This window comes from Glycine soja, chromosome 20 (genome assembly GCF_004193775.1).
Source record: "Glycine soja cultivar W05 chromosome 20, ASM419377v2, whole genome shotgun sequence".
NCBI classification, from domain to species: Eukaryota; Viridiplantae; Streptophyta; class Magnoliopsida; order Fabales; family Fabaceae; genus Glycine; species Glycine soja.
Genome location: NC_041021.1, coordinates 48,547,655 through 48,563,747, shown reverse-complemented (window position 1 = coordinate 48,563,747; position 16,093 = coordinate 48,547,655). Strand labels below are relative to the sequence as shown.

Below are 16,093 nucleotides of genomic sequence, written 5' to 3'. Positions count from 1 at the left end.
ACAAGTAAACAACCACCGCTACCATGACATAATACCATCTAATCATTTGGTTAAGCATATATAACCTTATGAAAGTGATTTTCTCGAAATAAAAATAATTTTGCTTGTACCATCTAGGGAGTGCTAATATAAAACTCATAGATATTAGTTTTTCTGTTGTGAAGATTTGATTGGCATTGCACTCGATAAATCTATTTCGTGAATGTGGTGTGGAGTATGGAGATTTTTTCTTACAAGCCACAAATTGAGCGTTTCGCTTATTTGAATTCTTCCCTCGACCATTTGTATGTTTACACTTGTGCTCATGAAAGAAGTTTAATTTTAATCACCTTTTAAATACCGTGACATACCGACCACAATTCCGAATACCTCCGAATAAAAGAGCAAAGTTGGTGCAGCGTGGAGTGATATGCAATTTGTAGTTTATACACGTGTTTATTGAAATGGAAGGGTTACGCGCAAACGTAAGTTTAATTTGATGACCAACAGATATATTAGTGTCCTTTGATGGACAGCAACGAAAGAGAATCAGGTCAGTCACAACTTGATCAACGCCTCTCCTTTCATATGCCGAGAGAAACCGAGGGGGCTATAGATTTGCTTTTAAGATTAAATTCATCCCCTAACAGTATATTATTGAATCCAGAACCATTAGTAAAGAGAACTAATGAAGAATCTTTACCAAAGAAAGTAGAGTTAGATCCTTGGAACAGAAGAAGCTTGTGCATCAGCACTTAAGAAAATGCTAAAAAAAATAATTAAGTGCAACGTGATACATATGGGCATACTCATATCTCCGGGGAAAAATTCACATAAAAGGTTGTATAAAACATTCTTCACCGAGGGCTGCTTGTTTTCTGCTTGGCCTTCTCAATGAGGGGCTTCAGCTGCTTCTTCTCAGCGAGAATCTTTAGAAAGTTAAACAAAAAGGGTATGTAGTTGTGTTTCCTCCGAATATTTTCTGTTCTCCATTTTTTGAATTTTTCTTCCTCCATCAAGATCTTCTCAGTAGCTGCTTCAATCCCAGCATTCACTTCAGAGAGAGAATTGTTCAGTGCCTCAAAACTGCTATTGTCCACAAGTCTGTCTGACTTTGATGCTGCTAGCTGCTGCAAAATGCGCTCCCTCCTCTTCTGAAGTTCCTTCAGCTCAGCAGTATACATCTCTTTCCTGTTCTTGATGACTGCCAGGAGATTAAATCTTATTTCACTTTGGGAATACCTTTCAATGCGTTCCTGGATCACGGGCTGCACCATCTTCAGCCATTCCATATCACCTTGCCCACCAGAGCACTGACCAAGGCTGATGGGACCCTCCTTTAATCCATCAAGCTCATATAGTACCCCATCAACAGGTAGATAGCTTATGAAATGGTAAACATCATCATCTTTGCTAGCAACCTTTTGCTCTTCAGGAACAAAAGGTTCTGGCCTGGCAAAGCTATTATGGGCTGTACGTATGGCCTCACTGTTATTGATGGCTAAACCTTTGAGCTCAGGAGGGAAATTCTTGGTAAATTCTTTCAATTTCGTCAGCTCTGGACCAATATCAATATCTGGTGAATTCATAAGAATGGACAAGATCGCTTGGGTAGCACAAGCATTATTAATTACCTACAAATGGATGGCTAGATCAGTAAAACCATACACGACCAAACAATTATGATATCAGCTTTTAATTATTAAAGAAGTAATAATAACCTGACTAGCAAAAAACAAGTTAGGGTTGGGATCTTTGATAACGACACGATCATCCTTTTCTCCTGGACGCCATTTGAAAAGAAAAATCAACCCATAAACAGGCCTGAAATTGAGGATAAATCCCACGAAAAGAGAGCAAGCAAATGTTCACAAATCAATTATCATAACATATGGCTATCATTACAAGTTCAAGACTAGCTGATATAGTACACCAACCTAAGGCTGTTGAGAGAGTCAAGGTCCAATGAATACAGTTCCTCAACCTGCCAAGGCATATCTAGGCATGAGGAATTTGGGATAGCATAAAAACTTCGTATCCCATTGCCCAGAGGCTCTCCGCTATGCGAAGGAATTTGGGATAGCATGCATAAAAAATATTCAAACTGGAACCAGAAAGAACAAAAGTATTTTTTCTGAGCCCAGGAATTTACCAGATTTATGTTGGATAACATTGAACAATTTTCATGGTCATTAAATTGAAAAATTGTCAGTTGAACAATTCAAATTGATAATTTTCTGGTAGTTTTCCATTTTGGTAGTGACAAACCCGGATTAGTTCCAAACAGTCATGCTCAGGATTGGCAAGAAAAGGTAAACAACAATACACTTAACACATGCCCAGGAATAGGAATCCCTTTGCACAAGGTACAAGCTTTCCTGAGGGCATGTAGAGGGTGATGTTGTAATTAGTGGGGGGCTGTTATCTGTATATGTATATTTTGGTGGCTGTGTCAGACTGTCAGTTGAGCTGAATCAGCACCTTGTCAGTTTGAGTCAGCACCCTATCAGAGTTAGTTAGCCCACTGTCATTCAGTTTGACGGCTGGAGTCTAATGCAAGTCAAGTTAGATTTTAGCTCATAGCAGAAGCTATCTTGGTGTGTGTGCATGAATGGGCCTTGAAAAAAAAAAAATTGTTTGTAATATCAATTCATTTTTGCAGTTTAATAAAATTTTCATCAGATCGCCTTCTCATGACTTCTCTCAAATCTTTATTCTATCAAGACTTCTCTCAACTCTTTAGAGGGAAAGTCCCTTTTCCTTTCCACAGCATAGTTTTCCATTCTCAATCTATGGTTCATGCTTTCTTGTCTGAAATGAAGCATTGCTATGTGAAAATTAATTTCAGATTAAGGTATTTCACTTCCTCACAAGCCCTTTAATTTTAAAAAGGTGGTACAGCTTACTTTGTTCCATCATTTTTTGGTGCTATTAAGCTAGCTAGCCTACACCCCTTTTACTCATTATTTTAGTTCATGTACCATGGGACAATATTTTAAGATTCAGTGTGAGCACAGTCAGACTTTGGCGGGTTTGGAGGGGCTTATGAGAAACAAGGAGGCTGGTATTATCAAGCCAAGGATGTGCAGTCTATATAGCTCTTCTGTGAATTTGGTTGGATCAAATGCTTTTTTTGTGTGAACTAGGGTATCCCTCAGCCAAAAACAAGGACTAAAGATCCATTTAAGGGGTTGGATCAAATGCTTGCATCTTTAAGAAAGCCTCTTACTACTAGAATTATTACAGGATAGGTTGTGTTTATCTCTTCTTGGTGTTGTGCTCAGTTCATAGGTCTGTGGTTGCTTCAAGAGATTGGACAGCCTATGCCCGCTCTAGTTGTATTCTTCTTCTCTTCTCTTCTCTTCTTTTCACCAGGTTATTTACATTATTATGAATGCTAGGACACAACAGTCTGCGAATAATTGACAAAACCAACTTAAATAAGAACACTAGCAAATAGAAAAATTTGACAGTTAAATATCCCTGTAACGTTGATACTAAATGCTAACCAGCCCTGTTCGTGGGAATAATATTCCTAGATATAATATTCCTTAGGATGCAATATTTTAGCTTGAAACAAGCATCCCCAAGATGTCTTTGGAAGTTAGGTTTTAGAGGGATAAGAAAGGTAGGATGATATTTAATTTTTAAATTAAGAGAGTTATGTAATGTTCATAATAAAAAAAATTAATCTATCATTTTATTCTTATTTTAAAAATTAATCAAAATAGAGAATATTTATTAAAAATAAAACATTTGTTGTCCCCTCCCTTACCCTCCAAAAACCAACTCCCAAACACACCCCAAAAGGGAAGCAAAAGGTCCTAAACAAGAAACAAAAACCAACATCCCCACCAAGACCAAGCTAAAGACTATGAAAAAAAATACCTGTACTCCTTTCACTTGCATTTGCTGAATGAGTTCTGTAAACACACCTGGGAAGAGAAAGAAGCAAAATCAAAGTCTAAAAGAATGTACCAATCAGCATCTATATCAAACAAGACACTCCGTGAGCCCTCAATCCTAGCCACAACTCCAACCAAATATTAATCTCAAAAACAAAACCGATGAACTTTGCATACCGGGATCGGACTCAATGGTGCACCAAGACATGATTCTAAACTGTTCGAAGCAACCTACGAACAAGAAAAAAAAACAACAACTCAGGTTCAGGGGTACGATTTTCCCAAAAACAAACTTGATTTTTGTCTTGCTTGTCCCCACAGAGATAAACAAATCTTGTTCCCAATCTTCTCTCCGGCAACCAGAATTTTCCGCATACAAACACGAAACGACGCTGAGAATGAATCGTTTTTGCAATAAAACGACACGAAAGAAAGAAAGAAAAAAAGGTACCTTGTTACTCTCTTCTCTGCCTTTGATACCCGGTCCGGTTGGGTTAAGGTTTTGTTTTTGCACTGTAAGTCTGTAATTCAAAGTTCTTCCACATTCCAAACTGCCAAGGGTTTATAGTTATACAACACCAATACCGTTAGAGTAGTGAAAATGGATTTCGGTACATGGGTTAGCCCGGTCCACTGCTGGTTAAAAGTGGATCGGACAAATTTTTGTTAAGAAAGAATCGATACTAACAATTTTTCAACCCGGATCATTTAATCCGTGGGTTAAGTGGGTTTAACCCGTAAGTTGGTGGATCAGTCCGTCAATCCACCAAATTTAAATAATATATTATTTTATTTTATTATTATTATAAATTTATAATTGTTAAGAAATTAAATTTTTATTTTATTATTATTATTAATTAAACAGGTATTATTTTCAAACATATTTAAGTCTATTGAAAATTTTCATGATTTACTCCTTATGTGTATAAATTAAAAAGAAAATAATAAATATAAATTTATAATTATTTAAATTTAAATTTATTAAACTTTTGCATTATAAAATATTTATAAAATAATTTTTTTATTATTTTATAATTTATTATAAATAATTCATTATTAATGAAATTTGCAAGTATTATAAATATTTTTTAAAATTAAACATATTGATGATCAATCTTTTGATGGGGTTATCATCATAAAATAGAATATATCAAATATTATGATTTATTAAAGTAACTTATCATATATTTTCTTATAACCTATATATTCCATATTTATTAATATTTAAATAAGTAAAAAGAGTAAAATATAAAATAATTAACTTAACTTTGAAATCATCAAAGATATGAGTATAATTTTATAGCATATAATTATAATAATTGTTCTTAAAATAATCATAACAATAATGTGAGTAAATTTCACATTTATATAATTTCTCACTCACATAATCAATATGAAGTAATGGGTAAAAATACAACAATAATTGTTCTTAAAATAATCATAACAATAATGTGTGTTGTTTTATTTATTTGACTTATTAATGATATTGTTTATTTTTTATTTTTGTAATGGTGATGTTGAGAAAAAAGAGGAAGTTATTATAGATTTCAGAGTCCATGACTCTAATGTTTAATTTCAATAGTTTAAAAATTTATTTTTTATGATATTTAAATTTCAATTATCTTAATGCTGAATGTTTATTTTGAAGATTTCAATCACTTTAATATTGAATGTTTGTATTTGATTTAGTTTGAATTTTATATTGAATTTTATTTTAAGTTGTTTGAAATAATTTTTTTTTACAAAAAAAAAAAAACAAAAAAGTGGGTCAGCCCACATAATCCACCAACCCGTGGTGGGCCGGGCCGGGCTGACATTTTGTTAGCCCACACAAAAGTGAGCCGAGCTAGACTAGCCCACTTTTAGTTCAACCCGTTGCGGGCCAGCCCACGTGGGCCGGGCTGACCTGTTTTGACATCTCTAAACACCATATTGTTTATTTAATAACTCTTTTTTTTATTTAGAAGCAACTATAAATAAATAAATATTAATTAAAAATCATAAATAATAAATATTTATAAAAAAATAAATTAATATTTTTAATATATAAAAATATTTCAAATTTATGCTTGTATAATTTAAATTATGATGAAAGAAAGTATATGTTAAGAAAAATAAATATATGGGTAAAGTTTTTTAAAAACAAAATATGACTGAGAATTTTTTTTGCTAATTTAGAAAATAATATATAAAAATCAAATTTAAGGAGTAAACAAAAAATATTGATTAATTGAAATAATGAGCAAATTAATCTTTTAATTACTTATGTTGATTTTTAATATATAGATAGATAATATTTAAGTTACATGTACTCTAGTACTTATAATTATAATTTATAATTCATGGGTTACCTTTATATCATGAATTAGTATCTTTACATGTCCATTGTATAATAAAAAAAATGTTTTATAGGAGTGATAAATAAAATTTCACTCATGTATTTTAGTTTATCTTATGAGTGGGATCCAGACTATGATGGTCAAGTACAAAAAATTTGTATATGGTGCATAATTTTTTTTAATTATTGGATTAATCCTTAATCCATAATGGTACATTGGATTTTCTACACTATCATTCCTCCTCCAGCTTTCTTTCATGTGAACCTCAGCATTATCTTGCACGTTGTCGTCAGAGGCGATTTCCAACGACTTCTCCATTGTTATTGTCAGCCAATAACCAACCATCATTGTCATTACCCTTGAATCACCACCCACTGTCGTCACTAGCACCATCGTCACCCACCAAACCTCCTCCATTCCTTCTCTTTTTTTCACCAAATCTCTTCTGTTTCAACAAATAAGAAATCTGAACATAATAGCAAGGAACTCAAATTTGTATTAACGCACAACATAGTAAAAACCCATATGTAAAACACAAGCTCAACACAACAAAAATCCAAATCACAAAATCGAATATGATGTAAAAGGACATACAACATAACAAAAATCCATGTCTGAATTAACATACATCAACCAAACACTGTATCGAACGAAAAATGTTCCAAACATTTGGATCTGAATCACACTTTTTAAAAAATTGAAATATTCCAAGCAAGTGTGGTGATGATGACCTTGTTGGTGATATGGGCAGTGTTGTCAACTTTGCTCGCAGATCTTACAAAGCATCATGCACAGGTGCATTCTTGTTGAAGTGAATCTAGGAGGAGTTTAATCACAAAACAGGAAGGGAGAGTGCGCACTAGATCTCGGTGCAATAGCGTTGCGGATGGGAGGCGAAAGAGGTGACGGGATCAACCCGAGGCTTTGTACATAATGGTTCAATGCAAAACCTCAAATTGGTGTTGTTCATGTGCTTGAGATTGATGAACAGGATCTTCACTTCGCAGATGATGGAATTAGGGAAGACGTTGGAGCAATGCGAGAAGTGTTCCATTTGGGTTGTGAGGGAGTCGATTGGGTATGACATAATCTTTAAGTTCAAAGAAGAGTGATTGTCAAAAGGGTTCGTGGAGACGATGAGGGAATCGGAGAAAGGTTGTTACAGTAGGCATCAATGAGGGCAAAGGGAGGTGGCGAGAGGATGGTGGCACGAGGAGAGGGGGGCGATGGAGGTGGGATCAAAAAGAAAGGGAAAGAAGAATATGGAAGAGGGATAGAGAATGAGAAAGTATATGGTGCGGGAGATGCATCATAGTAATTTTTTTAGTAAAATTAAGGTAAATAGTTACTTTTGTCTCTGAAAATGTAATTCGTTAACAAATGCATCCCTGAAGAATTTAATTCCCGAAAGTGTAAAAAGTGCAACAAATATATTTGACCATTAATTTTCATCCGTTACCGTTAATAAAATAGCATACGTGACACAAATGAACGAATTTATTACTGAAATGATTGTCGGTCATGCTAACTATATTGGATGAAAATTTCAATAAGATATCATTTTTGGACGTAAATGTAAGTAATTTTTTGTTGGACGAAAAATGTCAATATTTTTTATTGGAAGAAAATGTCATTAATTTATTTTTGACTTAAATATCAGTACGTTCTATTGGACCAAAATATCAATAAATTATCATTATTGGACAAAAATATCAATAATTTTTTATTAGACCTAAATATCAATATGTTTCTATCAAACTAATTTGTTAGACCCGAATTTTCATTTTATTTAAAGATAAAATATAATTTTAGGATAAATTTTCATCATTTTTTATCATTACAAACATAGCATTACACTAATCACTTAAAAAAATATATTGACAAACATAATTTAAAACAAACATAAGAATAATGATAATATTAATTATCAATCATAGTTTGTCTGTCAAAGTGGAAATTATCCAAAATAAATATTGTAACAATATATCAATCATTACATTTTTTTTAAAAATTATAATAATTAGTTACAATCTATTATAAATAAAAAAATAAATGTATCTCATACTTTACTTCTTCGAATCTTGACTATTTTATTAACACTGATGGATGGAAGTTAACATCCGGATATATTTATTTCACTTTTTACACTTTTAGGGATTAAATTTTGTATTTTCGCATTTGTAGAAAAATCAAGAAAATATTATATGACAAATATGTTCCTATGTTGACAATTAGGGATGATCACATTGTCAGTCAATCATTTCATTAAGAGATTCGTTCATCCGTGTCATATAGACTATTTTATTAATGGTGATAGATGAAAATTAACGTTGAATATATTTATTGCATTTTTTATACTTTCGAGTATTAAATTTTATATTTTCATATTTGAGAGACACATTTACCATCAAATTACACATTCATAGACAAAAATAACTATTTATCTTAAAGATTAATCTAAGGATATATATATATATATATATATATCATACACAAATTCTCATACTTGAGACCTCTGTAGTTTGTGCGTGTGGAGGGATATCAATTTTCATTCTTAAAAAAAGGTGTTTTTAATTTTGCATTCCTTATAAATTTTAAATTTCGATATTCTATGTATATATAAATTAGAATCATCTTAAATGAATTATACTATAAGTTATGTTATAAATTTATTTTTAATTATTGAAAATTTCAAAAAATATTTGAAAATTAATTTAAAGGTTAAAGATAGAGATAAAAGAAAGATATTTTTGTTTTGAGTATATGAAATACATTTTTTTTTACCATGTTATTGTTACGGAGTATCCACCGACATTGTTGATAATTAATTTCAAACAACTTGATTAATTATCTTTTGTAGAGTCTTCTTTTCTAATCATTTTTTTATCTACAAGATCCTAATCCAAAATCTTGTTTAAAGTTATTGAAATATGTATGATATCTTTACAAAGGAGTAATTTATTTATTTTTTAATAATTTATTATTTATTTCAAACGTTGAGGATATTATTTAATATAAAAATATTATGAATTTGTTTAGATAAAGATAAAAATTTGACGTATCTTTTAGATTTAGGAGATTAATAATTTGATAATATTTAAATTTTGTTACATTTTTTTTATCTATATATATAGAGTCCATGAATAAAATATTGACACTATTCTTTCATACACTATATTTTTTTTTCTTTTACAAGTATATCTCCATATACAAAAGATACACCACCAGTGGTATCAAAGCTTTAAAAGAATATCAGATACCGCCCAAAGACTGTTGATTGTAATAATATTTAAAGGAGAGAAAATATAAAATTTGGAAAAAAATATTATTAGAGAGAGGGGAGAGAATTCAAATTTTGTATTTTAATTTATAATTTATTTATTAGCAGATAAAAACAAGTTAGGAAAAGCTAATTTGTTTTGGCGGATGATAACGAGGCATATTTGACAGTGATAAGTCCCGGGAAAAAAGAGTCAATAACCAAGTGGTGAAGTGGAGACAAAAACAAATATGGCCATTATGCTCGTCTTTGTTATCTTTTCAATGGCTTGAAATATAATCACATGATATTGCGCCACAACCTACCAATAGGAGAAGTTTCATATAGCACGAGAATGTATATTATCAGTTGAATAAACTTATAACACGCAACATTCGTAATAATCATCAATCATAAAGATATTATTTCCTCTTAAATTGCACTACCATTTCCCCACCAATAAAAAAAATAATATCGTATTAGAGATTCAATGGGAGTGAACTGAACAAGCAGCACAAGACAAAAGGTGTGTATATCATCTTTAAGAACCTTAGTTTTTCTTAATAAACAAGTAAGAAAGAAAAATAACAAGAGCGTTAGATGAATATGTCGGACAAACATTTGATTTGTTAGTTTGTTTGTTTGTTTGTGGCACCGCGTTGTTCGGTTCCCGCTCCTTACGTCAACTAACTATCTCTAAAATCAAAATTAAAGGGGAAGAAACTTATCCTTTTTATTCAATTTTTTTTCTAAACCTTACGTATTTCAATTACAATTACGTCCACGATCACCGTCACCATTTTCTCCATTAATTCTCCTTTTCAAATATTGCATATTGCTTGTGGCTAATCAAACACTTTCCATGACCTTTGCTTTTGATTTTGATCACAACGCCAACGCCAACGCCCTTCTCTGCTTTTGAAAATCAGATATGAAGTCACCTTCTCGAGTACCCTTTCTCTCTTTCCTCCGTTCTGCTTCAATTCATGTTTCCCTTTTCTTTTTTTCTTCTTCTAAAACTAATAAGGCCTACCAATAACCATGTTCTTTCTTCTGTGTTTTTTTTTATTTGTTTTAAATTTTAATCCTTTCATGTTTTTGCATGGCCTCTGCTTCTTTTCTGTTGTGTAAGGAATTAAAGATGAAAAAAATAATCCCAACTTTAAGAACTTGTGAAAAGAGGAATTAAAAGGGTCTTCAATTCTACAAAATTATTGTGTGGTGTTGCTTTTATCTAACCTTGTCTTATGTTGGACCAGGCTTTTTCTGTTGCTGATACAAAGAGTAGAAAATCATGTCTTTATGCCATCTTCCCAGCAGCTTCTTTAATTTGTGTTGTTTTATTTTTCATGACCTCGGCCTTCACACAAGAGGTATACATAAATCCTTGTCTCAGAATGAGTTTGACTTTGACTTAGTAGGATTCATGTTCTTCCAAATTTCATGCAGCCGAAACTATCAAGCTGGAAAATGGACACAGCAGTGGACGCAGATCAGAATGTAATAGTGGACCCAGTAATTGATAAATGCAAGGTTCTTTATCTCACTTGGCATGCTTTTCTTAATCATTGCACTGTTTCAGGTGCTGAACTTTGGTTCTTATTTTTGTTTATATTGTTTAGTAGAACCAGTGCAGGCCTAGTGGAAGTGAGGCATTACCTGCAGGCATAGTCTCCATCACTTCCAATTTGGAATTGCGACCTTTGTGGAATCCTCCCATGCCTAAGAAGGGTCGTCACACAATAGAAGTGAGTTTTATGTCTTTTTTTGTAGGTTATTGATGTAGCTTATGTGGTCTCTTCAGTTGACACTCTATTGACATAGAACACATATCATCATCATCATAATGTCAAATGGTTATAATTTTTTCTTTACTTCCGGTATGGTATGTACTAAATTGGCTAAATTTGAACAGCTTAAGGTAAATGCATCAACCAATTTGTTTGCAATGGTAGTTGGGATAAAACAGAAAGATCTTGTGAACAAGATGGTTAAAAAGGTACTCTAATGAGTTTTGTACAAATTATTCATTGCAAATAATACTCTGTTGTTTATGGGTCATGACCCTCTTTCTACACTATATTGCAGTTTATAGACAGTAATTTCGTCGTGATGCTCTTCCACTATGATGGTATTGTTGACGAATGGAAGGATCTCGAGTGGAGTAGTCGTGTCATTCATGTGTCGGCAATTGATCAAAGCAAATGGTAGGTGTCTAGGTGATTTCACATTCCATTTCCATCCATATTTTAAACCATTTCATATTTCATATATCCTAAATACGTTTTCATTGACTAGGTGGTTTGCCAAACGATTCTTACACCCCGACATAGTTGCAGAATATGATTATATTTTCCTTTGGGATGAGGACCTAGGAGTTGAGCATTTTCATCCAGATAAGTAAGTAGAATTCCGTTTTACTTTTGTTAATTTTGCACTTACTTTTTCATTCAAATATGGAACTATAAGTTTCTTGTCTGAAATGTATTTTACCATGTTTCTTAAGTTATTTTCAGGTATGTTTCTATCATCAAACGTGAAGGACTGGAGATATCACAACCAGCACTGGACCCTAAAAAATCAGAAGTGCATCATCAGATTACTGCACGTGGGAGGAGGTCATCGGTGCACAGGTTCATCCATATGTCCTTTTCATGTTCTCAACAATAAGTTATCTAGTTCCCATTATATCATTACAGCAGTCTTCACTATTTCAATAAGTACTTCCTTAGAATTAGGCCCTGCTATTATATGTCAAGGAAATCTCTGGAGGTTGATTTAATTAAATACACTTTCTAGTTTCTAGGAAAGTCCATCTCATCTCTTGCCTGTTTCTTATAGCAACCAAGGTTTGCTTATGGTTTCGCAGTTAAAGTAGTTAACCAAACAGTACTCCTAATCTGAGAAAGACATTTTGAGTTCAAACCCCCTCAATATGTGGTAATGAACATTTATTGAAAAAACTAAAAGAGAACTTTTGTTTCCCTTCTAATGGTGTTGTAACTAGATAAGTGTGCTTTAAAGCATATTTGTGCATGTTTTTGGTCGTTGTGCTTGCAGAAGGACATATAGAGCTAGTAATGATGGTAAAGGGTGTGATAAAAGCAGCACTGCCCCACCTTGTACAGGGTAAGAGTTTTTGTGGTAAACAAATTTAACGTGGATTTCCCTTGTAACACAGTTCAAGAAATTAAAGGTGAACTAATTTGCTTCAGGTGGATAGAAATGATGGCTCCTGTTTTCTCAAGAGCTGCATGGCGTTGTGTTTGGTATATGATTCAGGTGCACCACTCAGTACTACTAAGTATTAATGCTTCCGTGGATCATTACCATTAGCATTGCTCTATAGTGGTTTCATATTTATTCACCATTTGTGGTTTATTTTACAGAATGACTTGATCCATGCATGGGGTCTAGACATGCAGCTTGGCTACTGTGCTCAGGCAAGTTGAGCTATGTTTTGGTTAAATTTGATTTCCTTTTTCTATAAGCAATACCACAGATTGCTGTTACTGTTCTCAAATCAAAATCAACTTTTTATCTGGAAAATCATGGTAACTATAAAATCAATAGTAATACCTAGATGAAATGCCATTTTTAATTGGAGAACGACACTAACAACATCCATGAAATTGTATTTAAATTTTGTCCTTTTATCAATCTCCTTTTATTTTTGCTTTCAAGTTCCATCTGACCTTATTTCTGTTGGATACAGGGTGATCGAACAAAAAAAGTCGGTGTTGTGGATGCTGAATACATTGTCCACTACAATCGTCCCACCCTTGGAGGCATAGATAAGACTATGGTGAGAAAAGTGCCATTTTTATTGAAGAGTTTAATTATGAAGAAAGACTTGTTTTAACTTTCTAAAGACTGTAATTTCTTAGCACACTTCTTATCTAGCATGTGTGTCTCTTATTCTATCTTCCTTGAAACTGAGACTTATCTGTGACTTGCAGGTTTCATCTCAGGAAAAGGATCATAGAGTTGATGTAAGTTAACATGTTGTCATGATTTGGCAATTGAAGTACTGTCGAAATGTGCCTCACTTAAAAGCATGTTTCGTTTTGCTGTACCAGTCAGATTATTTGTAAAGCTTGTGCCTTTGGATGGGCAAATACTTGGATTGTGTTGGTCAGTTTGTTTGATAAAAAAGGAAAAAAAAAATGGGGTCCCCTGAGATGTTTGGGGCAATGGCCAACGAAATTGGCACTAGTTACCTTTCAAGTTTCATAACACAGCCACTTGATACCTTAAATGACAATAACTAATTGCTCTGCCAATTAGCTTCAGATGATCAATGACACTGTCCATGGCGTAGTATATTTGAGATTCTTGCATTATAAATTTCTATTTGAGATTCTTGGATGATGGGAAATTTCTGCCACACAATTAGTAACATTGTTTTTTTTTGTTCTGTCGTTACTAACATTGTTTTGTGGGTGGTGCAGGTGAGGAGACTTTCTTACCAAGAATTAGATATCTTTAGAAAACGTTGGGAAAAGGCAGTTGAGGAGGATAAATGTTGGGTAGATCCATTTCAATAGCCAGTGCAGGAATTGGAGTGGTAAACGAAGTTCTATGTAAATTTTGTATAAAAAATAACATGTCATTTATGTAAAGAGAAGAAGTGCTTGATCATGGTCATGACAGAGAAAGCTTAGAGGATCTCAAGGACAACATGACTCCTGGAATAAAGTTGTCTTAAATAAGCTGGGTGCATTTAGTGGAATTTTTTCCATCTTTATTGGATCAGCTTTGAAGGTAAATAAAAGGGGTTAGAGGGTAGTTAGAAACCTCTGTAAATCAGCTAGACTCTTCGCGTTGTTTTTCTTGAGTAAACATCACACTGTCAACTTTTTTTTTGAATTTTGAATTGAGAAAATTAATTGATGTCAAGTGCATTTGAAGATAGTTTAAATTATTGATTTTATCAACTTTTGGGTATTCATTTTATCTTCTCTTTCTATTTGGATGACCTCTTGATTCCACAGTTTTCTTCCGTAACCCCATATACTGCTGTTCTTTGTTTCCTTCCTAGCACGCACATGCCAAACACAAATTTAAAGTCACAATAGATTAAAGATAGCAAGATGAGATGCATTTCATGCCGTTTTTAATATCTAAAACGAACCAACTAGTAGTGGCCACCGGTAGTTTTCAGTAGCGTTAAAAAATCACTGCAGTAAGATAGCGATATCAATTTTGTAAAGACGAATCTTAACAAGTGTTCTTACTTCTCAGGTTAATAATTAAGGAAATATAAAAATATATTTATGAATTATTTTTTAAATAATTAAAAGTATTTAATACAATGTATTACTAGCTACTTATCTTCGAGATACTTACTTATTCACAAGACACTGTAAAAAATATACTACTAATAGTTACTGATTAGTATTTCTTAATGTTAAGAATTAGATAATTAAATCTTATAAATAAGAACGAGTAAGTAATACTTAAATTAAATGGTCCTACGTGAGAGAGAGAGAGAGTGACCCGTACTCTTAAAGATCAACAAAAACAAACAAGCTAGCTTACCAAAATTTGAGGGTAAGAGTGATGTCAGAAAGATTCCCGAACACTCTTCTCAAGATGCACAATTTATATGCAACTCTTCAAACCAAAGCCTAAAGCCAAAACGCCTCTGCCTCACAAATTTACCAATACAGATGTGCACTATCCATGCTTTATTAATTTAACATTACAGAAACGTTGGTATCAGCATCATAAAACACATAGAAAAGAGAAAAAAATACACATACCAAGGCTCATTGCATTGATACATGATCCATTATGAAACAACCAGCAAAACCTATTACAAACATAGCAGGTTTGTAACTTTGGCTTAACTGTCCTATTCCAACCCCCACAAAACATAACACCTGAATTAGTATGTTGATTGAAATTAAGGTAAAAAATTATGATTAAGCCCAATATTCTGGGATTGACACTAGGAAAGTTGCAAGAGAAAGCATTAAAGATGGCATTCAAAGCAATTACAGGTTTTAGGGGTGAAGGAACAAAAGCCAAAAGGTCTATTGGGAATGTTGCAATTGATGGCATAGCAACAGGGAGAGGGCAAGCAGATCCCTTTTGCTCCACCACAGCAGGTGCATAGTGCACATATCTGGAAGCTTCCCAACTTTCTTCTGCTCTCATTCATCACCATCTGCATGGAAGCTGCACCACCATTTGCCTGCTAATCATGAAAATTCAGCTACAGTTTTCTACACATTCATTGAGATTTTTAGGGGGAAGAAGAGAGAAGACTCACATTCACATTGGGTAAAAAAATAAACACAAAAATGAGAGAGATGATGATGATGAGGCCATGAGCATGAGCAGAAGAGGGCATCTTGACAAGTGCTTCTTAGGTTTGTGATGGAAAGTTGAGAGTTTAATTTGTTATGCGAAAACCAAACTAGCTTCACAGACTCTTGAGTTGGAACATGAAAAAGACTGCAGAGGAAGGACAAGGACAAGTGTTTCCTTTGAAATCAGAGTCCACGGAGGGTGACCCCCTCTTGTCTCTACTCTCTAGAGTTCCTCCCATCAGATTTGTTTCAATATGTCATCAATTTCCTATTATGTGCAAAACTCTTTATAAG

The 16,093-nt window shown here is 33.1% G+C and overlaps 3 protein-coding genes and 1 long non-coding RNA gene across 8 annotated transcripts; 1 reads left to right on the top strand and 3 right to left on the bottom strand.

The window, feature by feature from the left end:
• Positions 1–614: 614 nt before the first annotated feature.
• Positions 615–4,494, bottom strand: LOC114401179 (ubiquitin carboxyl-terminal hydrolase 2-like). 2 transcript variants are annotated; one of them, XM_028363624.1, is made up of 6 exons: positions 4,336–4,494; positions 4,062–4,115; positions 3,868–3,914; positions 1,917–1,963; positions 1,701–1,803; positions 615–1,613 (listed from the first exon to the last, which is right to left on the bottom strand). In XM_028363624.1, exons 2-6 carry the CDS (start codon positions 4,090–4,092, stop codon positions 837–839), a joined length of 1,005 nt encoding a protein of 334 aa, XP_028219425.1. In that variant the 5' UTR covers positions 4,093–4,115; positions 4,336–4,494; the 3' UTR covers positions 615–836. The 2 variants fall into 2 exon arrangements, with proteins under 2 accessions (XP_028219425.1, XP_028219426.1); XM_028363625.1 differs by having other exon boundaries at positions 4,062–4,229; positions 4,336–4,490.
• A 1,874-nt stretch (positions 4,495–6,368) lies between these two features.
• On the bottom strand, positions 6,369–7,508 carry LOC114402921. Its single transcript, XR_003664554.1, has 2 exons — positions 6,955–7,508; positions 6,369–6,668 (listed from the first exon to the last, which is right to left on the bottom strand). It is a non-coding gene; the product is annotated as an uncharacterized LOC114402921 (long non-coding RNA).
• A 2,578-nt stretch (positions 7,509–10,086) lies between these two features.
• On the top strand, positions 10,087–14,419 carry LOC114401774. Of its 3 annotated transcripts, XM_028364359.1 has the most exons (14): positions 10,087–10,431; positions 10,742–10,855; positions 10,932–11,015; positions 11,108–11,230; positions 11,398–11,481; positions 11,571–11,689; positions 11,781–11,882; positions 11,999–12,115; positions 12,543–12,611; positions 12,698–12,764; positions 12,872–12,925; positions 13,198–13,287; positions 13,442–13,474; positions 13,934–14,419. In XM_028364359.1, the coding sequence occupies exons 1-14, from the start codon at positions 10,414–10,416 to the stop codon at positions 14,027–14,029; spliced, it is 1,170 nt and encodes a 389-aa protein (XP_028220160.1). In that variant the 5' UTR covers positions 10,087–10,413; the 3' UTR covers positions 14,030–14,419. The 3 variants fall into 3 exon arrangements, with proteins under 3 accessions (XP_028220160.1, XP_028220161.1, XP_028220162.1); XM_028364360.1 differs by lacking the exon at positions 10,087–10,431 and having other exon boundaries at positions 10,798–10,855; positions 11,105–11,230; XM_028364361.1 differs by lacking the exons at positions 10,087–10,431; positions 10,742–10,855 and having other exon boundaries at positions 10,932–11,010; positions 11,105–11,230.
• Positions 14,420–15,155: 736 nt separating this feature from the next.
• LOC114402895 lies at positions 15,156–16,072 on the bottom strand. 2 transcript variants are annotated; one of them, XM_028365581.1, is made up of 2 exons: positions 15,760–16,072; positions 15,156–15,684 (listed from the first exon to the last, which is right to left on the bottom strand). In XM_028365581.1, the coding sequence occupies exons 1-2, from the start codon at positions 15,838–15,840 to the stop codon at positions 15,460–15,462; spliced, it is 306 nt and encodes a 101-aa protein (XP_028221382.1). In that variant the 5' UTR covers positions 15,841–16,072; the 3' UTR covers positions 15,156–15,459. The 2 variants fall into 2 exon arrangements, with proteins under 2 accessions (XP_028221382.1, XP_028221383.1); XM_028365582.1 differs by having other exon boundaries at positions 15,156–15,681; positions 15,760–16,070.
• Positions 16,073–16,093: the final 21 nt, after the last annotated feature.

Coding starts and splice junctions, on each gene's coding strand:
- LOC114402895 (XM_028365581.1), bottom strand. CDS start 15,840: ATGCCCTCTTCTGCTCATGCTCATGGCCTCATCATCATCATCTCTCTC. Junction 15,685..15,759: donor TTTTTTTACCCAATGTGAAT/GTGAGTCTTCTC, acceptor TTTCATGATTAG/CAGGCAAATGGTGGTGCAGC.
- LOC114401774 (XM_028364359.1), top strand. Junction 11,231..11,397: donor AGGGTCGTCACACAATAGAA/GTGAGTTTTATG, acceptor AAATTTGAACAG/CTTAAGGTAAATGCATCAAC. Junction 12,116..12,542: donor AGGAGGTCATCGGTGCACAG/GTTCATCCATAT, acceptor TTGTGCTTGCAG/AAGGACATATAGAGCTAGTA.
- LOC114401179 (XM_028363624.1), bottom strand. CDS start 4,092: ATGTCTTGGTGCACCATTGAGTCCGATCCCG. Junction 3,915..4,061: donor CACCATTGAGTCCGATCCCG/GTATGCAAAGTT, acceptor TTCTCTTCCCAG/GTGTGTTTACAGAACTCATT. Junction 1,964..3,867: donor TGCAAGTGAAAGGAGTACAG/GTATTTTTTTTC, acceptor ATGCCTTGGCAG/GTTGAGGAACTGTATTCATT.